A 24,890-nucleotide genomic window follows, 5' to 3' on the forward strand; every position below is an offset into this window, starting at 1 on the left:
TAGCTGCTTATGTTTGAATGCTCTTGTGGTCCCCCCCTTAACTTGGCGTGAATCAAAATTAGCATGGGAGGGTAAGGTGGTTTGACAAATATGACGCGCTGGTCAAGACATGTCAAAATCCCGTCGCGTACGTCGTCAAACACTTTCCGCCAGGCAGTGGCACGTAACTACGGGTCAGTATGTGCCGCTGGTGTGCGGGTACGTGCCACAGGTGATTGACACTTAGTATCTACCCAGGAACGACGATAACACAAATGGGTAATTTTAACGCGCGACCGCTAAGCAATACCCGACATCGGTAACTCAACGCAATGATGACATAGAATGAATGTTAGTGTTAAGAAAAACCGGACATAAGCAGCGTTGAGCCTCCGATGAATGCAAATAATAAATTTCATGGTCATAGCAGGAATCTAACTCAGGCACTCTGCGTTGCAGTCAAGCATTATACCACAGAGCTACGCCAGGTCTCAGAACTACTTTTAAAATAGACGCTAATCTTTGGAAAACGTCATCAGTGGTTGCAGTGCTGCCTACCCAATTTTATAAACATTATATATGCACTCCTTTGTTACAGCCTTCACGTCGGGGTAACGTGAATTGGGCTTAGGTGTCTTGTGCTGAAATTGATTTATAAAGCAGTGTCCAGGGCCAGCATCTTCGCGAGCATCAGCGCTTCATATAAGCTTCTGGTGTTGCTAATACGCATGTTTCAGTTTACATTGTTGTGCAAGTGCAAACAACTCGTTATATAAACATGAGCAACTCTTCAACATATGAGTGTGCGTGCAACATTTGTACATATATTTAGCGTCTTTTCAGGACGTGTTGCTCAATATAAAAAAAATTGCAACACGGTCACCTTCCCTCCGCATACTTCACATAACGTTGATACCCAGGTACGTAGAATCCGCCGAATTGTTTCCTCGTTGTTAAATCGTGCTTCACGTGTCTAATCATCGCCAGTATCCAATTATTGCCAGTGGCAGTGTTTACGGACAATCTGTTCAATTCTGTCGCCCTCTCCCTTTCTCCTATTTAAACTTTACGCAGTGTGCCTCCTCTATAGTGGAACTAAATTTCATCACTGTGGCCCACTAGCGATACCCTGCTTCAAAATGTTGGAAGTGGATGCTGAAGTAGACTGTGAGTACGTACAAACAAATAATTGGTGGACCGTTGAGCTTTGCTTTTAAAAGTCGTACGTGATAGTCATATCCTGTCTTCAGTGCATATTTCAAACAGTGCATGAAAGTCTTTTCAAACTTGCTACGTGTCGTTGACTGCACAAGTGCATTGACATGTGCGCCTTTTGTAATGAGTGACCGGTTTGAACCATGAACTCCTCATGATAACCAGACGTTTTGACACCCGATGGCAATGCACGCTTGTACTACGCATTGATAAGGAAATATTTCGTGCTATATTGTGAGACCTCTGTGTGTGAGGACGCACGCGTTTTTAAAGCATGAAAGTTACTTCCACTGCATTAACAAGCAGACCCGTGGTCCTGTGATAGAACACCCACTTGCCACGCAAACGACCCGCATTGTATCTTGAATTGGACCCAGAACTTTATTATATCGATCGCATCTTACTTAATTTTCGGTAACGCACAACATAATGATTTTTCGCTCACTTGAATGTCGCCTTGAGAGCGCGCACACTTGGATCCATAATCGAATGCAAAATCGACAAAGTAGCGTAGGCAGGTGCGCAACCTGGTACGGTACATTGATAGTCACAAACGTAGGGAGTGCCAGACACATTCGCAGTTCTTCTTGCTCCAAGACAACTAGAGGTTTTGTTGTATAAGGGCCACCCGAGAATAGTATGCAAGGGAATTCCATGATGGGGTACATGTACATCTTGTACAACATTATCAAGGTGTACCTTCGTAACCCGTATTTACGGTTATGTAGCTTGTGCAGTAAGCCTAAGGCCCGTTGTGCATTGATAGTTTTATACTCTATGTGTGGACTCCAGTCAAGTTTTTCATTATACATGGTTCCCAAATATATTATAGAGCCTACTTATTGGATGGGTTCCTGTTTATATAGAATTGAAATGGAAATTGAGCCTGCAACCGGAAACACCAAGAGGGCACTCTTGTTGACATTTAACGATAATGAAATCGACTGTATCAAAATTTCTAACATAATAATATATCTTTGTAATTTAAGTTGTAGTGAGTAAATATCACAGTCAGCAGCAAAGAATGCGATGTTATCAGCATAATTGTAGACAGTAACTTCTTCTTCTGTTGAAATTGTGCTCAATAAAGCATTATATAACACTAGACAAATGAGCCCGCTTCTTCGCCTTCCACCGTTCAAACGCGCATGGTCACATACATTAGCAAGATGCAAGCAGTGATATGTTCCAGAGCTGTCTTATACTGCATTTCTCATAATTATATTGTGGCTTTAAGACGTTTACATCAGAAGTATTAATATAATTTCATTGATTAAATCCAGCATAACACCTCTAAATACTTAGGCTTTTCATTCACAAAATATATTATTCATAAATATTGCCCATAAAATGTCTGCAAAGTTATACTGGCATAAAAATAAATCGAATGTTCCCAACGTGATACGCGCAGTCAGTGTACAAACGTATCTGCACAAGTGAATCCTCCGAAAAATATTCCCTGGTGCCGATCATTGTGCGGCACGGCTATACTTGCCGTTTTCAAACTTTTCGTAAGTTCCAGTAATGGTCTTTCAGTAACTTACGGAAATACGGTACGGTAACAGATTACGGTATTATACGGTCGCACTCAATTTTTGCTCATCGCGCTTTTACCCATCCTAATTCCTGTGATAATAGACCACAAATGCTTTCCAATCTTCTTTGTGCAGGGTCCAGTCCTTAAGCAGTCCTCCTAGATTGGTTAACACCCCTGCTTTTCTTTTCCCTCCTGTTTCTTCCTTCTTAACTGCTCAATTAGAACGTTGTCACATTCAGCTTGCGCAACTTGCAGTGCTGTTAAGCTTATTGCATTTCAGCTTCAAATAAGCAGTCCATAAGCAAAGTCACTTCGCTCTCACGCGTAAGACCACTTCATTCATAGCGGACATCTGTCTTGTACTTGGCTTGCATTAGCGAGTGATTATATTCGGTACCCAATAAATAAGTAACGAGCTAAGAGAAGGAACCTTCGAGGCTACAAGATTTTGGCTTCTTTGGCAGCACTGTCTGAAAAAGCGTGTTATCTCTGGAGCCGCCTCTAGCAAAAAACAAATAAACAAATACTAATGAGAGTGCAATTTACACTATAATTCACAGCATTGAAACTCACCACGCGCTGGCCTTTGAACGGTGATTATGAGTATGCAAATCCGGTCTGAAAAACTAATAATATAGATAGACATCAGTGGAGATAACTTTTAATTATTCAATGAAACTCTATACAGACGACAGAGCTCCTAGACAAAAGATGAACCAGTCATGAAACACAGTTTGTTCCTCGAGGGCCATAGCAAATACAAGCGAAACAGCATGAACTAAAGGAGCTCTAAAAACACAGGGAGCGGAACTTTCTTAGTTGTTATTGATTTCGCGCTGTTTTCTTTCTATTGCCTATGAGCTATTGCCAACTTGCCCAGTTAATCCTAATCCGCGAGAGAGTTACTTGCTGGGTTCCGAAAACCAGAATTATACTATCTCAGACACTTTCACAAACAAACAGTCACAGAGGTCTAGTTATTTCGCTCGATTACTAACCGCCATGTCGTGGATTCAATCTTGAGCTGCATTTTCGATGGAGGCGAAAATAACTGGGCCCCGTGTACTTATTTAGGTCCACGTTAAAGAGCCGCAGATGGTTGAAACTTCCAGAGCTGTCTTATACTGCATTTCTCATAATTATATTGCGGCTTTAAGACGTTTACATCAGATTCATTATTAGGCTTTAACAAACCTAGATTTATATGCTATCTAGATCGCAACGGGGTTCCCTGCGCGGAATTCGCAATACATACGTCTTGAAAGGAGCAGCATTGAAAGTAGGAAGTAAACATAAGCATGTATATAGCGTTCAGTTTAAAGGGCGCAGGTGCAGGATAGTGGGAACACAGGGAGAAGTTTGTATGAGAAATCACAATACATCTTCCACTTCAATGGGATCAATTCAGCATTGCTTCTTGCTTTTATTTCATTCCTTCATTGCATCTGTCTGTTAGCAATAAAAAGTCCTAATGCTTTGCGAACCATAGAAAAAGCTACATGTTGGGTCATCTTGACAGCGGTTTGTATTCAAGAGAAAGACGCAGTAACATAATTGGTAAGGTGTGTGCCTGCTTCGCTGCGAATGTCGTCGAAAGATGCTAGTCTACTTTGTGTAGGCCCTGTTTGAGATATGGTCGCCATTTGGCAGTGATGTCGGGAAATAAAAAAAATTGTAAAGAACACAGAGCCACTAGTTGGTGGCAGCAGCGTTACGTTTTAGCGAAGCCTACGAAACACCCACTTTTTTGTGCACAGCTTCGCATTCTCAGCGCCACGCAAGAAACGCTAACGCCTTTAGAAATACGTATTTATGGATTTTCTATAATGAAACAAACCATCAAATACATAAGTGCTGACGTTTCTCCTGAGATACGCGTAATATTTGCTGCTTGATCCACAATGTTCACAAGTATGAGCGCAGCCACCAGATCGAAATGGCAGGGCATTAAAGAAGTGCTTAAACTTTAGCCGGGTTTCTGGTTTGTTTTGATGGACGGACGGACGGATGGATGCATGGACAGACAGACAGACAGACAGACAGAGAAATTTTTGCGTTGAAGTATCCTAACAAATACATCATAATCAAGAAAAACATAATGAGAACATCAGAACAGAACCCATGAACAATAAATTGTCCCGTCTGATAAAAAGAAAAAGTGGAAACTTATACACTCTTCTTTGAGCGCATCCATAAAGAGATGATTAGGTAGTTACCTACACAGCACCCGGAGTCATCAAAACATATGAATCGTGTATTCGGGTCGGAAAACATCAGTCATATAAATGTAAAATGACCGAAATTGCCTTAACAAGCACGAATGCGGAATCGCTTGTTCGCCACAGGAAAGAGAGATATTCAGAGCTTGATCATGCATATTCGGTAACGACTCCTGCTTTGGTGGTTCTCACGCCCTGACGTAAGACCGGCGCAGCCCGTTTTTTGCCTGCTATATGCTCGTAATGCCGGCATATTTGTCATCAAAGGCTGTTATTCTAAAGCGTGAAGTACAGTCGAACTCTGTTTTCGAAGGAAGCGGTACGCCTGCTTCGGCATCGATTAACGCTCAGTCAGTCTCCTATTCGGCGGGCTTAACGGCGGTGGTGTGCTAGATAAATTGGTAGGCCGGCCGTATAGCACTACCGACAGGACGGAGCCCCTTTTCGTACCCGTCTGTATGTATATGTTTAGGAGGACTATCTGGAGAGATATCCTCCGTGTTGATTAGTAGGTGGCTTGCGTACCGACTCTCATCGAGACCCGGGAAGAGCTCACACCCCATCTATCTGTATGTTCGCGGCTGCTGACTTATAGGCTGCTTTATATAGTACAGCGGTACCTTTTGTAATCCATGCATTATTCTTGGCCCCTGGTGTTCCTTTCTCGCTGCTCCTTTGACGTGGATGCCATAATGAAATCGGGGATCTCGATGCTTCATGCGGAGGATAGAGGAATATTGCACGGTAGTAATACTCTTCCTTTTGTGTATTATGAAGCAATGATTGCTTACCGCCTACCTTGTAAAATGCAAACTTCATCATCGAGTTCAAGTAAAGCCAAATCAAATATTTTGGATCTATTTTTAATTATGTTGTCGCATCTGTTTCTGTTGTTAACATCGAAATTGATTGAATCAGATCAAATGGCAGACGTGCAAAGAAATTGGTTGCGCAAATGTCTAGGCAGTCATGGTAATGGAACACAAAGTGCTCATTTTTCAAGGCGAGTTTGAGCATTTTCCGATTCCGCATAACAAAAGCGGTGAAGGCATCGCCTATCTATGCCTGGCTGCTTCAACATTATAGGCCTCACAAATGCTTCTATACTGTTTTGTTTTGTTTCAGACGTCCCCTACTGTTTCTACGTCTCGAAAAATTTGCGTAATGAGTTCTGACTGGAAGGGCGTACGTACGCGCAATATTTCATCGTCTTGCCATTTAGGCAACACTGCTTTTGCTCTGTCTGCGGGTACGAATCCAAAGGATGATAAAACTAGCATTGCTGCCTTGGTAGTTCAAAGCGAAGGAGAAATCCCCGATAGCGTTGTGGCTACAAATTATTACACACAATGGTTTCATTTCAAGGTAATACCGTAATACTTGCATTCTATATCATAGGCATTCATTAGCTTACTTCAGGAGTTAGGAGATTTTACCTCCTTAGAGCGTCTCCTGTAAACATACTTTAACGTGTTGGAGTAAGTTTCGAAAACTGGAGAAATAAAATTAGCAGAATATGTTATTTTAACTGCTTTCACGGTTTTATAACTAACAGTTTTTTTTCGCGAGAAACTATAATTGTTTCGCAACTCTTCCTGCTTCGAGAAAACGTGTCTATCATACTTCATGCTTGTTTTGCAAGATAGTGCGTATACTTAATGTTGCTTGTGCAAACGCTATCGTAAACATAAAAAATAATTCAGTAGTCTAGATAGTTGAAGGTTGCAGCACCACGACAGTTTTAGCTTTATTTACAGTAGGAAGAATACAAGTGGCCAGCTTACTTTTCTTTCTTTGTATTTACGTCATATCAGCAGTACTTACTACTCCTTTCGAAGACTGCAAATATTGAGCACATATGTAAGAATGTATTTCTTTATTGCCATGTTGTTCTCTGCAATATCTTTCTTCGAAAGGGTGAATTGAGTCAATCAGTGCCCTCTTAATCTCAATATTTTATTTCCTTTTCACATAACCTAAACATTAAAAGAAAAATTGTGATTGACGTAATGCGGCAGGAAGACACTATATGGATATTTTATTTCTGGCTTTCACGTGGCTTTTATTAATAGACCAGCTGCAAAACAGAGATAAATCTCGCACTTAAGAACACACCTGTATTATTATTTTTATGACACTTCGAGTGCTTTCTGCTTCAAGGAAAGTAAATTTAGTGCCTCAAAAGATTCGCCTCATATATTTTACACATTTCAAATGCGTGAAAAAGCCCTTGTAAGTCATTTTTAAGGTATGAAGTCAAGCTAAATAAGAATTTTTTTTCTTTCTTCTTGTTATTACTCGCACATATATTGCGTTTATGAATACTAATCAAAAAGAAGGAAAAATGAAAATTGTGTCGACAGAACTGTAATGAATTAAACATCCGAAGCGTGACGAGAACGGCCGCAGCGCTGTGCAGCCAGGAAGTGATACAAAATGTTAATAAAAGAATTGAGCCTCCCATAGCAAAGAACGAGATGACATTCATGTACAAAACAAAAATTGACAAATTTACACAGTAAAGTTCGCCTAGTGCGGATTGTAGCTCAATAAAAAGAGTGCTGTTATTGCAGCAAAGTATGATTTCTGCCTAGATTGCGACGTCAGAAGACTGGCCTGGGGATAAAGAACACCAAATTAATGGCTGATATGTTCGCAAGCCCATGAACGTTCTCTTTTTCAAGTGCCCGGAGAAAGTGCTGTGTTCGCTTCTCCCGCAAAATAGGTTCGCCTTATAGAGAACCGCACACATTCTTTACGCAGTGGTAGCGTCTAAAACAGAGAAAAAAAATGAAAACAATGCTTTGGCTTCTGAGAGGCCAAAATCATGCGTAACTGTATGTAGCGTATTTTGTCTTATTCCTTTCCTGACAAGATTGTTTTTTTTTTCCGCGGGCTCCACAAGTTGGTGGTCTCATTTCGTCCTCGGGCCTCTCGAGGAGGGAATGGAATGGTGGAGCGCTGGGTGAATGCAACTGTGCAACTGGTGGCAATGCGCAGTCTATGTCTACTTCCTGTCGTCCGCCAGTGATTCGCGCTGGACGGCTCCTCCTAATGGGAAACCTCTCTTCAGGGACATAATGGTTCCTTCTTTCTCCTAGGTGTCTCTGGCTGTGTAACACAGAACGAATGTTCTACCATGCCTCACTGTGTTATTTTGAGGGTAGCCAATGAGCAGAAGAAGTTCGAGTAATATGAGCCATGACACGTGTAAGAAGTGGCTGCCAGACAATCCATTTGTTAGTTCGCTAGGCGTGCGGTGAACAGTAAATAAAACGCAATACACGAAAAAAGCCTGCTGGATGGGCATTCGCCTGTTCTGAGTACATTACCCTCGTTGATATGAAATTTCGCAGCAACGCCGTAAGCTTGGTAGTATTAGTGATTGTCATGTAGTTCATGTAGTCCTGCATTCCTGTCTCAATTGTCTAATTCACCTTACATCAAGAAGGTGTGAGCTCGACCTAGTAGGTATTCCATGACACAATACATCTTGCGTAAAGTTTGTTAGATAACAGACAAAAGAGCGCCCGCTCTTGACTGGTTCATTCGTTGTCTAAAAATTTAGCGCAGGAAGTAGTTTGTCTTAGACCAAGCTGTTTGACAATAAAATATTATGAGCAGTGTATGTGGCTTCCTTAGTAATATCTGTTATGCGGTGTTACTGGTCATTATTAAGGCAATATGGGAATACAGCTTAGGAACGTCAAGCTACATTGTGCCAGCGGTATAATTTCTCGTAAGGCGGATGTCTATGGTTGAGAAACGGCCGTAAATTTGATGGTACGCTTGCTGACAAAATGCGTGCTCATTCACTTCCCATGTTTATTGCACTTTTCGTAAGAGAGAGAGAGAGAGAGAGATAAAGATACAAGGAAAGGCAGGGAGAATAAACATGGGAGTGCTCATTCACTTCCCATGTTTATTGCACTTTTCGTAAGAGAGAGAGAGAGAGAGATAAAGATACAAGGAAAGGCAGGGAGAATAAACATGGGAGTGCTCATTCACTTCCCATGTTTATTGCACTTTTCGTAAAGCACGCGAAGTCCACTCTATCTGCTCACGTAGTTTTACTTGGAGTAACTAAGCCTTCTTCGACATGGTGGGTACAAACTGAGATGTCATATAAAGCAAGGTTATTGTATACTGGCTTTGACAATCACATTCACGCAAGCCAACTTTAGTTAACCCTTCTACTCCCATGTCAGGTTTTATACGGTTGATTGAAAGAAAAACTCTGCTTTGTTGTAACTATTTCCCAATTCTTTTTAGGGCAATGAAGCCCTTTGTGTTTCGAAACACAATGTGACTAAGAAGAATAGGGGACTCAGATATTCGCAGTTACGTTACGCTGCAATGCTCGCAGCTCGCAAAACGCGTCGCAAACTTTTACAGTTTTCTATCGAGCGCACTGTTTGCAGGCTGTGGTCCAGCGCACGCACTTTTGAGTACGAGGTGTCAGCTAGTCAGATTTGAGATCTTGGATCAAGAGCATATACTCAATTTCCAAAGAATACTTTCGGTTGGCGTGAACACTATTTTACGCATATGTAGCTCAATCCGATTGGGAATTTTTCGAGGTGCTTCATGAAAAAGCAAAAACTGTTTTTTTATTTTGCTGTTAACTCCCAGACCACCATTTAGAACTTGAAAGTTGATTTGATTGTCGCTATCATTCATGGGCGCAGGCAAAGTTACTATTATTATTTTCATAGTTAGGGGCACTGCTGTTTATCGCTACTTTACATGTGTTCACGCATGAATTTGTAGGCGTGGGTGTATTTGTGCGTAAGCAAAATAAATTTTGAGAAGGTAAGAACCTTCCTAACACACCCTCTTCGTGGCCATGCACTGGGTAATATTGATTATCAATTATCGTAGATTGAATGAGATATCATCACACTTAGGTAAATCAGTTAACGTTTACCATACTTTGATAATACTTTCAAATAATACTAAATGATTTCTTGGCACTTTTATAGCGAGCAATATCGGCTGCGTTACGCTATGATGCCTGAAAATTTCTACCGCACGTTCTCAATACGTTCACTTGACATTTTTCATTTTTGATTATTTTTGTAAAACGTACTGAAGTGAATGAATGCAACACAAGTCATTGACGAAAACGAACGAAGGAAGCAAACAGACAACACAAGCAAGATACTGCAGCGCCCTTTCGAGGCACTGGTATAAATAAAAACGAGGCCTGCAATATAAGAAGCACAAAATATGACACCTTTTTTAGTGTTTATTGAATAAGGAACATGCCACGTTGCACTATCCAAGGAACAGCAAACAAAGTCGTGCAGCAACGAAAAGTTCCACTTAAATCTATGTTGAAGTCTCAAAAAGCGATAATTCTTTCTAATGTTTGCATCAGCCTGCTCAGATCTCCTGGGACGCATTTCCAAAATGAGGAAACGGCATCAGAAGGGCCTTATAGCGCGTGACAGCGCCGTGAAAGCGGCTAAAAAAACACTAAATGCGAATTGGCCTTCAGCTTGTCAGTGCTAAGAGATAAAACCATGGCCTAAATATGGTTTTATTGCTGGTACTGGTGCCCATAATACTTCGCGGCAGAATGGAAAGGCCGCGGCGTTTACCGGTAGGGGTAGTTGGAGCAAATGCAAAAAGCACTTTTTAATTCGCATTTTCGAGGAAGATGAGGCAATATTTTCACCCTATCCTCTTAGTTTTTTTTTTTACAACTGCTGGCTTCTTTCCTCATATCAGAGTCCGGATGAAGTATATTGAGGTTTTTGAAATATCACTCATAAACCTCACGTATTTCATAACTGTGATCATCGAAGGCATGCAGTTTGACTTTCTCTTTTAGTGAAATATAATGCATGCTTTGTTTCCTTAAGCTTGCGTTACTACAATTTTTTTTGCAGTGAAAAAATACGATATCTCCGTTCCTTCAGAACTTCAATAAAATTCTTTGTTTTCCTGTCACCGTTCCTTGCATGGGGCAATTTTCTTTCGTTTGGTGAATACAAAAGTTGTGAATAAGTCAACCACTTTGAAGACGAAATCACACGCGGACGCGTTTTTTTGTCCACTTTCCATCTGGTGTAACCAACTTATTCAAGCTTTTTGACGTCACGAATAAAAAAAAAAGGCTTGCCGTTTCTACACTGTCTAAACTGTCTAACTTTATACACTGTCACGTAGAAAGTTAGTCAGTTTGCTCACTATTTTTTGTATTATCAAACGAACTATTCTGTGTTGCTTTTTACGCCACCAAGTTTATATTCGTAGACATCAACACCAAATATTCTCGCATGTTTTCTTGTGCGGTATCAAAGAGTTTGCTGTGAAAGGTGTGCGGAGACTAATTCACGCTTCATCGAATGATCTTCTGGTGTTCGTTGGCGGTCACCCCAGGTAACCACCAATTTCAAATGCGAAGCATTTCTTAGCGCATTTCAGCGACTTTGAGCGTATCGATCGATCTAGCCGCCTACGACTTTTACTTCTCCTGGCCGTTGCGTTAATGGTATCAATACCAAACTTGGTATGGCATAACAAGAGTTTATGAAGAACAAATTTGGTTAGTCATAACATGAAAATGATGACATGTATGCCGTGAATGTCATAAATTACATATCATGGTTTTGCAGCTCTTGCGGTGGTTTCGTTCACATATCATGTTAAAAAACTAGTATGGTATGACATGATTACATGGCGAACGCAATCGAGAAAACCTAACATGAAAATCATGACATGCGTGTCCTGTAACAACATGACTACATGCCACCCTCACAGTGTGCTCGCGGCATTTCGCTAGCATCACATATACCAAATTTGACATTACGGTACGTGAATAGATGACGAAGGTATGTGACTGGTGCAAACATGATAATCAACAGATGCGTGTCATGTAACAACATGACAAGATGCCACGCTCAGGATGCGCTGGTGGCCGTTTCGCCAGGTTCACTTGTATGAAATTTGGTATTATGGGATGTGAATAGATGATGAAGGTATGATACTAGTGCGAACATGACAAACTTTAGATGTGTGCCATGTAACAACATGACTACATACTACGCTGATGATGCGCTCGTGGCCATTATGTTAGGTTCGCATGTACCAAACTCAGTAATACACAACGCGAACGAACAACACAGGTAAATGACACACCGAAACGTGATAATGACGACATACGTGTGATGTAACAACATGACTACCTGCCACACATGATGCGCTCGCGGCCGTTTCCCTAGCTTGACATATGCCAAATTTGGTATTACGTGACGCCAATGGATTAGCAAGGTATGTGACTGGTGCAAAGATAATAATCATGAGATGCGTGTCATGTGAGAACATGACTACATGCCACAATCAAAGCGCCAATACATTTCGACATGACGCGGTGCACGTGCTCGCCGGCGTTCATTTCGTCGCGCCGCGTTGCTTTGACGCATGCGCGTTTCAGCACGTCCGGCGTCCCTCCGTAACAAAAATATTGATTGATAAGTGGGGTTGAACGTCCCGAAACCACCATATGATTATGAGAGGCGCCATAGTGGAAGGCTCCGGAAATTTCGACCACCTGGGCTTTTTTAACTTGCACCCAAATCTGAGCACACAAGCCTACAACATTTTCGCCTCCATCAGAAATGCCGCCGCCGCAACTGGGATTCGATCCCGCGACCTGCGAGTCAGTAGCCTAGTACCTTAGCCACTAGACCACCACGGCGGGGCCACGAAAAGAGGGAGACGCAGTGTTGTCTGGGTAACGCATCGGCATTGAGTAATGTTACTCTATGACATCGGCGCGATATGCAGCATGTCGCATTTTGCGCCAGTTGCCGTCGGGCCATGCCGACGGACACTGGTCGCGCCTGGTGTCAGAATATTGAGTGCTCACGTTTTGCTAACGTAGAGTCACGGTGCCCAGCGTGCGCGCGCGTCAACGCTAAGTCGGAGTACATTGGGCCCTTTATTATGCGCTCGCGGCCGTTTTGCTAGCTCCACATTTACCAAATTTGGTGTTACGTAACTTCAATGAATGACGAAATATATGACTGGTGCAAACATGATAATCCTGACATGCGTGTCATATAAGAACATGGCAACATACCACGCTTATAGCATGCTCATGTCTGTTTCGCTAGCTCCACATATACTAAATTTGGTATCACGTGACGTGAATAGATGACGAAGGTAAACGACCCATCCAAACATGATAATCATGACACGGAAGTCATGCACGGCATCATTTCCATCCACCTCGTAACGTTGTACCAATTTTAAAGTGACACATCAAAATTTCTCATTCATGCTTCACATATCATCGATTCCCAGTGTACGTGAGATCTGGCAATATTTTTCATAACGAATTTAAAAAAAGACAGTTGAAAATCTTTGAGTTATGACACTACTTTGTTTCGTTTTCAATTCAACATGTTGCGTTTGCATTCTTTCAACTGCCCTCGTCGTCAAGGCGCGGCAGACGGTGCCCCTAAGGGATATTTGTAGGTGTTGAATTATGTCCAGTTTTTACTATGTTGATAGTGCAGGTCATCATTTTGCATGAGTATTTAAGACAGAGAAGTGTATAAATAAAGTGCTCCACTCTGTCAGTACAGAGTGCCATGTCGCTGAAGTTGGTGGACCTCTAGGGTGACCACCCTGTATCAAAATAGCCATTTGGGCTAGTTGGTAGTGGTTCATTATTGAAGATAAATATAGGGGGCAGTACATAGCACAGACTGGAGAGAAAAGGCTTGTGTTGTTCTTCTCTTTTCCAGTACGTGTAAAGTACTGGGGCCTCTTTCTATTTTCAATAATGACCGCCCTGCAATGGGTGTCTTAGAAGGCTCGCAATACATCTTGTGGGAGCGGCGGCTATGGGCGCACCGACTATAGAAGAAGATAATGATGAACGACGACACAGTCATAGTTCGCGCTTAGCGGCCGGCGACAGGTTATCGCGGTCGAGGTCTGAACGCCTAAAGTCACGCCCCTTTGCTCCTTGGTCTCGTGTTAAGATTATTCCGGGGTGGCTGCCGGGTGGCTGCCGCCCAGGACCAGGCAGTATATATTTTCGGAATCAAAACTTTCTCATGTTGTGCGATCCCTGATATTGATCTTACATGTTGTCCAGCAGATCGACTTTAGTCCGCCCACACAACATATTGCAATCAAGTGTCCATAACAAGTTTACTGCTTACGTACTTACCTTATTATTAGATGCGAAGCAGTTCTTTGACTAGCCTGTGTAACGCTGTCCCTCCGTCCGCACCCCGCTCCCCTGTCCGCAGGTGTTGGGGCTTTTACTCGCAGTGCGTGCACATTGACGTCATTCCCTCCCTATCCTGTGCCGCTCGCTGTGTGCCATTTGCCTCGTTTCACCCTCTCCAGCACCCGCAATGCTCGGACCCACTCCTCACGTGAGCATCATCTCACCCACGCCATCTCTCTGCATCTGTCGGCGAGAAGAGACCGCGAGCCACCAGTGCGTGCGTGCTGTGCGCGCCTCGTGAATCTCACTGCGCCAACAATGTGGACGGCACGCCGCTGCTGGCTGCGCGAGCCGCTGACGGGCGGGATGCGTTCGTGATATGCTCCCCGCTATTGTCCGCGTATCTTTCTGGCTGTCGCCGGCGTTGCGAGGGTTCGTGTTCGCGAATGGCGACGCCAATCCTGACGAGGCGCGAGCCAGGGAAGCTGAACAATAGAGTCAGCAGTGGAAAACCAGTGACACCAACGAGGTACGAGTCAAGAACACCGATCGCATTCGAAAACACTGACGGCGCATGAGTAACACCGGTAAGACCCGAGCCAAGAAGGCCGAGCCCAACCACGTTCAACGCGTCCCGTCTTCCATGTCTTTGTGTTTGAAATAAATATTTACTGAAGTATACGCTAAACCGAGTTTCGCTTCAAACCATTCTCCCCACACCAGCGTCGATGCCCGTTACAACCGGGTCAATGCCGTGCATCCCGTTTCCGATTCGCATCCAATCAGGGTTTCTTTTGAGGAGATGGTGCTTAGCTCTTTACTCTTAAATTGTATGAAGGTTGCATGAAGGCGTTATTGCCTTGAGCCGATATGACTAAAGAAACCTAATCAGTGAGACGATTCCGCCACAAATTCTACTTTACGCGAACACGCGAAACAATTAAAATGCGGCCAATACCTCAGAATAGTGATTCAATTTTTCTTTCCCTCTTTACCTATAAACGTCAACGCAGAAACGTTTCTTTGGCTAGAAGTTATGCACTGCATAACTATGATCATATCACTACTGTTTGAAGGCGTGTTTAAAAAAAAACACCAGGCCTGCACGAATGGCGCACCACAATCACAGCAAAGGCTAGAAGAGCGGTCTTACACAGCCTTTTCTCAAAAGTAATTGGGTAACTGCTGCAAGCACAATTTCTAAGTAACCACCGCGGCATTATAATAATAATGCCTGGGTATAAGGCTGGCATTCGCTATGCTATCCTTCGTCATTCTTCTGAGGAGAGTGGTACCCGCTAAACACTTGCTAGGAATTTTGCGCCAATTGTTCATGCAGTGGCTGACGACGATGAGGAATTATGGCTGAAGTGTATACGCACCACAGTTAATAGGGGAACAAGAACAAGCTTTTGTGATAGGTTGGAGCATTGGAGTGCCCACTTGTTACGCTAATCGCAATGTGTTGTTCTTTTGGTGTTCTAAAACGGTTAACAATATTGATAGTAACGCGATTCCTTTCCCTACATCAAGCCTGCCTAAGGCAAGTTTACGAAGAAGTACCAAGCACCGTCGTGGCTCTGTGGTATAATCATCATCATGAGCCTGATTACGTCCACTGAAGGACAAAGGCCTCTCCCATGTTCCGCCAGTTACCCGGTCCTGTGCTCGCTGCTGCCAATTTATACCCGCAAACTTCTTAATCTCATCTGCCCACCTAACCTTCTGTCTCCCCCTAACCCACTTCCCTTCTCTAGGAAGCCGGTTAGTTACCCTTAATGACCAGCGGTTATCCTGTCTACGCGCTACATGCCCGGTCATGCCCATTTCCTCTTCTTTATTTCAACCATGATATCCTTAACCCCCGTTCGTCCTTTAATCCACTCTGCTCTCTTCTTGTCTCTTAAGGTTACACCTACCAATTTTCTTTCCATTGCTCGCTGCGTCGTCCTCAATTTAAGCTGAACCCTCTTTGTAAGTCTCCAGGTTTCTGCTCCGTAGCTAAGTACCGGCAAGATACAGCTGTTATATACCTTCATCTTGAGGAATAGTGGCAATCTACCTGTCATATTTTGAGAGTGCTTGTTAAATGTGCTCCACCCCATTCTTATTCTTTGAGTTATTTCAATCTCGTGGTTAGGCTCTGCGGTTATTACCTGCCCTAAGTAGACATAGTATTTTACAACTTCAAGTGCACTATTACCTATCTCGACGTGCTGCTCCTTTCCGAGGTTGTTGCACATTACTTTCGTTTTCTGCAGATTATTTTAAGACTACCCTTTCTGCTCTCCTTGCCTAACTCCGTAATCATGAGTTGCAATTCGTCCCCTGAGTTACTCAGCGATGCAATGTCATCGGCGAAGCGCAGGTTACTAAGGTATTCTCCACCAACTCTTATCCCTAACTGTTCTCATTCTGGGCTTCTGAAAACCTCCTGTAAGCACGCGGTAAATAGCATTGGGGAGATTGTGTCCCCCTGCCTTACACCCATCTTGATTGGTATGCTGTTGCTTTCTTTCTGAAGCACTATGGTAGCAGTTGATCCCCTGTAGATTTCTTCCAGAATGTTTATATATACTTCATCTACGCCCTGATTCCGCAGTGTCTGCATCACGGCTGATATTTCTACTGAATCAGACGCCTTCTCGTAATCTATGAAGGCTATGTATAGTGGTTGGTTATACTCTGAGCATTTCTCTATTACCTGATTCATAGTATGAATGTGGTCAATTGTTGAGTAGCCTGTTCGAAATCCTGCTTGTTCCTTTGGTTGATTGAATTCTATAGTTTTCTTTACTCTGTTAGCAATTACCTTTGTAAATAGCTTGTATACTACAGAGAGCAAGCTGATCGGCCTGTAATTCAAGTCCTTGTCATCTCTTTTCTTATGTATTAAGATGATGTTAGCGTTTTTACAAGACTTTAGTACCCTTCCCGTCAGGAGACACCTCGTAAACAGGGTGGCTAGTTTTTCTAACACAATCTGTCCTCCATCTTTCAGCAGGTCTGATGTTACCTGATCCTAACCAGCAGCTTAGCCTCTTTGCATGCTCTCCAAAGCTTTTCTGACTTCTTCTATAATTACTGGTGGGGTGTCGTCTGAGTTACTGCTAGTTTTTATAGTATTAAGGTCGTGGTTGTCTCGGCTACTGTACAGATCTCTGTAAAACTCCTCCGCTATTTTAACTATCCTATCTATATTGGTAGGTATTTTGCCTTCTTTGTCCCTTAGTGCATACATCCGACTTTTGCCTATCCCAAGTTTCCTCTTCACTGTTTTGACGCTTCCTCCGTTTTTCAGAGCGTGTTCAATTCTCTCCATGTTATACCTTCTTACATCGCATACTTTACATCTATTAATCAACTTCGAAAGCTCTGCCAGTTCTATTTTGTCAGTTGTACTTGACACTTTCATGCTTTGACGCTTCTTAATTAGGTTCTTCGTTTCCTGGGAAAGCTTGCCAGTGTCCTGTCTAACTTCCCTGCCCTTAACTTCCACTGCACACTCCGTAATGATACTCGTCAGATTATCATTCATTGTATCTACGCTAAGGCTAGTTTCCTCACTAAGAGCCGAGTACCTGTTCTGCAGCGACACTCTGAATTCCTGTACTTTCCCTCTCAGTGCTAGCTCATTGATTGGCTTCTTGCGTATCAGTTTCTGTCGTTCCTTCTTCAAGTCTAGGCGAATTCGAGACCGTACCTTTCTATGGTCACTGCATCGTACCTTGCCAACCACTTCCACATCCTGCACGATTCCTGGGTGTGCAGTCATTATAAAGTCTATTTCGTTCTTATTTTCGCCATTAGGGCTCCTCCATGTCTACTTGCGGTTTTCTCGTTTTCGGTAGAAGGTATTCAAAATCCGGAAATTATTGCGTTCTGCGAATTCTACTAGTAGCTCTCCTCTGGCGTTTCTAGTGCCGATGCCATCATCTCCTACTGCCTGGTCTCCAGCCTGCTTCTTCCCTACCTTTGCATTAAAGTCGCCCATCACTATAGTAAACTATAGTATACCTCGCACATGCATACGTCAAATAACTCCCGGCCCTCAATCCTTAGCAGCTGCGAAGCAACTGACCACGGCGGCGGTCAGATCTGCAACGCAGCAGAGGGTGCTAAGAATCTCTGGATCCGGACAGGCCGCTATTGGAACCTGAACTTGGCAACGTTTAACGCTAGAATCTTATCTAGTGAGGGATGTCTAGCTGTACTATTCGAGGAGCTGGAGGGTGTTAAATGGGATATAGTAGGGCTCAGTGAGGTTAGGAGGACAGATGAGGCCTATACTGTGCTACAGAATGGGCACGTCCTTTGCTATCGGGGCTTGACAGACGGAAGAGAACTGGGAGTGGGGTTCCTAATTCACAGAAACATAGCTGGCAAAATAGAGGAATACTATAGCATTAATGAACGGGTGGTAGGTATTGTAATTAAACTGAATAAAAGATACAAGATGAAGGTAGTACAGGTTTACGCGCGTACATCCAGCCATGATGACGCTTCAGTCGAAAGCTTCTATGAAGACGTGGAATCTGTGGTATAATACAGGGTTGTAATACAGCGTACCCAGGTTCGAGCCCCACTGTGTCCTTGGTACAAGGTTGTTTTGGGGCAAAGCTTATAAAGCGTGGGTATGTTCTTCCCTTGTACGTATGTAGTAGTGCGTAGCCACCGGTGGCACATACTTGCTCTAGAGTGGGTATGTGCCACAGGGGATGCAAGATGGGAGATGGCGGTGCTTAGAGTGTTCACTAGGTGGCCACACGGACGGATTGACAGACGGGTAGATAGTCGCGCGGACGCACGGACGGTGGACGCACGAACAGACAGACAGAAAGATGAATGGACGGATGCATGTATGGATGCACGGATGGTCGCGTGGATGGACAGAAGCAATAACGAACAGATGGAGGGAAGCACAGACGGGCTGACAAACGCTTCGCCCCAATTATCATTTGACTCAATGGATATGCTGTGATTTTTTTTCTTATTTCGTGCGATAGTGGTTTCTTATTTCGTGTGCGCCTTTGTAGTGAGGTACCAGCTTTCAACCACGGAGCCATTATCACCGTCGCATATTATGGCGCCCTTAGGCAATGCGCACTTGTTCCACGCATTGCTATCGCAATATTTCGTGTTGCATTCTGAAGCATGTATACAGGACGCATGTGTTTATGAAGCGAGAAAGCTACTTTCACTGCATTTCCAAGCAGAGAAAGTTGTTTTCACTGTTTTCGCAAGCAGAGGCGTGGCCGCAAGGTAGAACGTTCGCACGTTACGCGAAGGATCTGGGTTTGAGTCCCACTTGGACCCAAACAATTCTGGTTAAGACCGAACTCCGCTCCAGAATTTTTTAATCCTTTTTTTATTTGCATCGTTGTCAATTTTCCGACCTCGCATGAGAGAATAATTTTTCGCTCACAAACAGTGACGCCAACACCAACGCCGAAGCCAGAATTTCTGCGAAATGAGCTTTTAACGCTATTGCATAAAAAATGCATCATATTGTCTTTTTTCTCCAGCCTGCAGGGCAAAACGAGACGCAGTGGGAAGTGGAGAACGAGAGAATGTGAAAAAATGTCATCCCTTCAGATTTTGCAGTATATTGCAGTATAAGCAGCCTAAACTGACTCCAAGGGCGCCCAAGCAGTTTTTATGGGCTCACGATTTGCCATCTACGCAATGAATTTGGCCAGTGTGATGATTAAGGACGTTCGTCACTGTGTTTGTTGATAGCGGACGAGAAATCATTAACATGAACTTTTTATTTCATGGCATGAGTGGAACGGCTGACGACGCACGGATACGCTACCGTGTGCAGCGCCGTTGAGTCGGACGTCGCGGCCAACCCAGCAGTCAGGGTCGCAACTCCGGAGGTCCTGGATCAGGCCACGGCTCCTGACGACCACACCCGGTAGGCCTCGTCCACGAACCTGCTCCCGGCCACTGCACCCAGGCAGGAGCCGTTCGGCAGGTCTCGGCCTTGGACCTTGAACAGACACACCGGAGCTCGACCTGGCCGACACGTACGGGTCTCACGTCCGGCTCAGGAACGCTGCCATGAACTCGTCCTCTCGAGCGGCGCACCGTTTCGTCTGCCTTCGTGGCCTCAACTCTCGAGCTGCAGTGGCGGAGATGCCTTGACCAGCGCGACCTCGGACCTCGTTTCCAAGCTTTTGATCACCTTCCGGGCGTAGCGGTTCCACGTGCGGGTTCTGGCCAGCACAGCACCGTCTGTGCCGTGCTGAAATGCTGCTCACTACAGCTGTGGTGCGGCAGCTCACTCACCGGCGTTCGTCGCCTTGGCCAGGGCACAGCCAGGTACCCTCGGGTGCGCACCTCGTGAGCTCGCGGCCCCCTTCCGAGGCTGGCGCGTCGCTCGGTACGGCTCGGCACCACTCGGCGATCCTCGATTCAGGTAGCAACTCCCCTGGCATCTGAATCCTCGGCCACCCTGAACCTCGCCCGGCTCCATGGTCCTCCGTACACACGCCCGCGTCTCGCCCGGCAGTACATCTCGCTCGTCCCTTGCCGAAGTGCGACGCTCTGGTGACACTGGCGCTTGATGGCATGGGTGCGACTACTGAGCAGTCAACCCGCATCGGAGACGCGATGCTCCATGCGGGGCATGGCCAGCCCGTCCAGCGAAGAGCGTGCGCCGAGACGCGATGCTCGACGCAACCGTGACCATTAGCCAGGCCACGTTCATCGCTGTGTCGAACGGCTGACCGTGGAGACGCCTCGCCGAGATCCGCGATGCCCTCGGCAAGGAAGAGAACAGCAGGCCAGGCCGCGCCCCGAGATGCAGTACTCGTGCCGGCAACGCCACCCCAGCTGGTAGTTGGACGGCAGTAGCGTGGACGGCCGCGTTCCCTGGCCGGAACCTGGATCCCCTGCGTCCGACGCTTCTGCCCGCTGTCTCCCGTCTGCCGCTGCTTCGGCTCGTCCCCAGCCACAAAGCCCACTGCCACGTGATGGTCGCCCGTGGCCCAATCGTGGCACGCCACCTCTATGGGCCACCACAGGTCATCAGCTGATTCGCTGACACCCACGCGCACATTACACGCGCCTTGCCCCACACTTCCGTCGTTGTCGTTTTCTTCGCTCATCACAGCCAGAAACCGGTAATACGTTGCTCTAAAGTTTCTAGCAGATCGAGCACTTCCAGTCCTTCTTTGTGCTAATGCTTTCTTTTGTTGGACGCTTGCACTCCATTGGGTTATTCAATAATATGAACCTAGATATGTTCTGATGCAGTCTATTTGTCTCTTTTTGCCATTTTGGACGCAGAACTGCACGGGCATTTTATAAATTTCAAAATTGTCTGCCAGGCATTGTTAGGTGAGGAATTTTAAATTTTCCCTAGCTTGTTATTTTTCCGGTATGAAAAAAATGACTCATTAAAACTCGATTAAGAAAGGCGTTTGTAAACGGCTTGACCTGAAGATCAATTAAATTTCGCACGCGTCTCTTGAAAGTATGCTTGGAAAGGAACAGCCTCGATTAGGTAGCGCGAATGGAGTGAGTCGTGTCCTCCACAGCAGTCAGCACTTTTTCGTGTCGTTTTCCACCTATGAAGCTCTATATAGCGTTCTCTCTTGTATGCCCCATTCCTCCTGAACAAAATTGTAATATTTCTTCATTGTGCGTTATTGGTTAACTAAATAGGAAACTCCCAATGGAATTTTGTTGCTTTTTGTGGCGTTTTGCCCCTCTAACATGCCCGAATTCAAAAATATATCCGCTTTCCCACCAGGCACCAAATCAAGCAAACTTATGGTGGTATGCAGCTAGTAGTATAATGTCACGAAGTAAATGCGCAAGCTCTTGTACTGACGTCGGAGTATATAGCTTAACGAACAGATCCAATAATTAAGACGAGCAGAATTTCGCCCCTTTTTCATGGGTCGCGAAGACACCGACACCAGCCACGTAATTTTTCTCGCGGGAACACTGTGAGCAATGATAAACTTTTACACATAAAAATGAAGACAAATACCAGTGCCTACCGCTGAAGTAGAGAAACAAAGAAAAGTACTTATGTTAATAGCTGCCGAGGTCAGCCTAGTCAAAATCTGGCGTTTTTTCCTGTGTGGATCTCGCATAGCAGCGCTTCCAAAAAGAAGATGGAATGCGTGTATTAACGCAGATATCGCTCGCTTCGAACGATGAGGCTTGCGAGTGACTATGCGTCTTGATCACTTGTCATCACTGGTAAAGCAGTTTCTTTAATTTATTTTGTTGTTCAAAGGCCAGTAAATATGAATTGAACACGCGAGTTTGGCCTGCTCATTTTGACTGATTAAAATACGGTGCCACAGTTACTGATAAAAAAGAGGCTAGGTTGAATACGCGTGTTGTTTTAAGTGCCATATTTCAATCACGCGAAATTAACTAGGCCAGTACCTCACTTTGCTCATTTTGACCATATTTTTCGATATATTCCATTGAGTGGACTGAGACTTACCATTAACCACAGAGAAGTTACGAGAAAACGAAGATGGTCATGTACAAGATGGTTCCGTTAGTGGTAATCTAAACGTCCCAGTGCCACACCTAGAGTAGCTTAAAAGCTTCGGTTTTATAGGTCTCGTTACCGTTCATAAATACCCACGCTCATTATACGCAAGAGTCCATGGCACCTCGTCGTAGCCTATATGACGGGTGCATACCCTCGACTCTTCAAGGAGGCACCGTTGGCCAAATAAAAGCAAGGTAAAAAGAATTAATTAGTGTGCTTTATGTGTAATATAGCCAAGTTGCAAGTGTGAGCGGAAGTAATGAAACGGTTGGATGACTAAAAGTTTTTTTCAGTAAAGTAGCAATATCAAGCGATTGGCTTATGTGATTATTTATTTAGTATTGTCCTCATGTTTTGTTTTTTTGTTTTTGCTTTGGTACAATCACTGCGTTAGCGTATTCACCTCTGAGATGCAGCAGAATATGCGCTTTTTATAGCCTTTGATTTTAGAGCTTCTGAAGTGCAGTTAATTCATCGCAATATGACTCCATTTGTCGCGATGCATTCAAACTGGCAATTAGAATGTACCTGTCAGCATTTCTCTCATGATCAGCTCGTTCTATTACGCTGCTTTCGTCTGCTATTGCTTCAGTTAGAATTACTTATAGAACTTTAGATACTGATGATATTCTGCTTTATGCAGTAATCATAGGAATAAGTTCACCTACCTTTGTATGTTCCTCACGTGTTTTTGCAACTTTTCACCTCATTGCATGAACGAAAAACACAGATTTCGCTTCGGTCATTTGCCGCTGCACTTAGGTTTCTTTACCCATAACTATACTTTAATATGTACTAGTCAATATCAGCAAAAAACTGCCCTCCAAGCAACAAAAAGGTGCCCTCCAAGCAGCAAGTACGTAGGAAAATATTACAACTGAAAAGAACAGCGTGGAATGAACAGGGACATTCACCTGGGATGTGAATTGCCTTCCTCTATTTTTCAGCCACTGAACTCAGTAAAATTAAACACGTGTTAGAAATCAATTACTGATAAAGATAGTAACGAAAGGAGAACTCAAATTCTCTTCATGTGCAGCACAATAGTAATGTGATCGGAAACTTGCATTCCTATACAAGCATGTATATGAGATCGTCGGACAATTCCAAAACGCTAATTCACATGTTTTACTCTCGAGTATTGATTGAGGCTGTGACAGACGAAAAAATTCTTCACGCCCTAGACTCGTTTTTATAATGCAGGATGTTGAATGAGCCGCAAGAGACGACGAAAGTTGAAAATATAAGTTCAAGTAATATACAATTGCAAACAGATGGCCAGCTTGGTTTTCAGCTAGAGTGAAAGAAAAAGGAGAACGGCGCGGAAATCAACCAGGGCTGAGCCTGGAAGGCTTCCGTGATCTATGTAGAGGGAAGAGGGAGGGAAAGTTATAGTGATGAGAAATGCATGCAGAGTCTACGATCAGGGTCCTAGTATATTGCAGCCTACATTCCATACCTGAGCAGTTTCACACGGAGAACAGCTTAGTGCACATGAGCGAAGTAATCACTTAAAGTCAGTATCCACAATGTTTTTTTTTTCTTTAAAATATTTGACAAGAATGGCTTCACGAGGCTTAATCACTGAGATGTGTCTTAGAAGTGAAGCGACAATAGAACGAGGGAGGTGTTGTTTTATGTGTGAACTTACCTATGCGTATGACGTCCGGTAATGCCGCTACTGTGTCACACTGCCGAAGTAGTGGCGCTGTAGCCATTGATATACACAGTACCAAAAGGGTTCCTCGAGTGAATGTCCAGCTTGCTCTACACACGGTGCACCACAGTTCCCAGGCCATGTTCTCGGATGAAAATTCTGCCAGAAGAGAACTGTGCACTTCAACGTTGAGGGCGACTGCTTTTCTTCATTGAGTTCACAGGCAGCGCAGGCATTATAATTTTCTTTCCAAATGAGCTGGAGTCTATTTTTTTTTCAATTATACTTATGAGAAAACTTTCAAGCTGCTTGTACTACACTGCTTTTTTTTTTACTCTGTGCGCAATCACTCATCAATATGTGGATAGAAACACACCTATTCGAATTTCAGCATTTTGAACATCCGCTTCGGCAAAAACAGTTTTCTGTTAAATTTCACGGTTCCAAATGCTACACATGAAATTAAAAAGGTTATTTTCTTTACCTTCCAAGTCAATCGTGTCAGCTCGAAGGGTCATCTGAATATCTGGGACGCCTAAATGTTTTTCTACCTTTCTCGCGCCATT

At 44.0% G+C, this 24,890-nt stretch overlaps 1 protein-coding gene across 1 annotated transcript in view; it reads right to left on the reverse strand.

Annotated features, from left to right (window-relative positions):
* Positions 1-24,468, reverse strand: part of LOC119185398 (glutamate receptor ionotropic, kainate 2-like) — a 135,142-nt gene extending 110,674 nt beyond the window's left edge. Inside the window, exon 1 of the mRNA XM_075894627.1 lies at positions 24,319-24,468. Coding sequence (XP_075750742.1) covers positions 24,319-24,466 — 148 coding nt within the window. The 5' untranslated portion in view covers positions 24,467-24,468. The remainder of the gene's footprint in view (positions 1-24,318) is intronic.
* Between the last annotated feature and the right edge of the window lie 422 nt (positions 24,469-24,890).

This window comes from Rhipicephalus microplus, chromosome 5, assembly GCF_043290135.1.
Source record: "Rhipicephalus microplus isolate Deutch F79 chromosome 5, USDA_Rmic, whole genome shotgun sequence".
Lineage (NCBI taxonomy): Eukaryota > Metazoa > Arthropoda > Arachnida > Ixodida > Ixodidae > Rhipicephalus > Rhipicephalus microplus.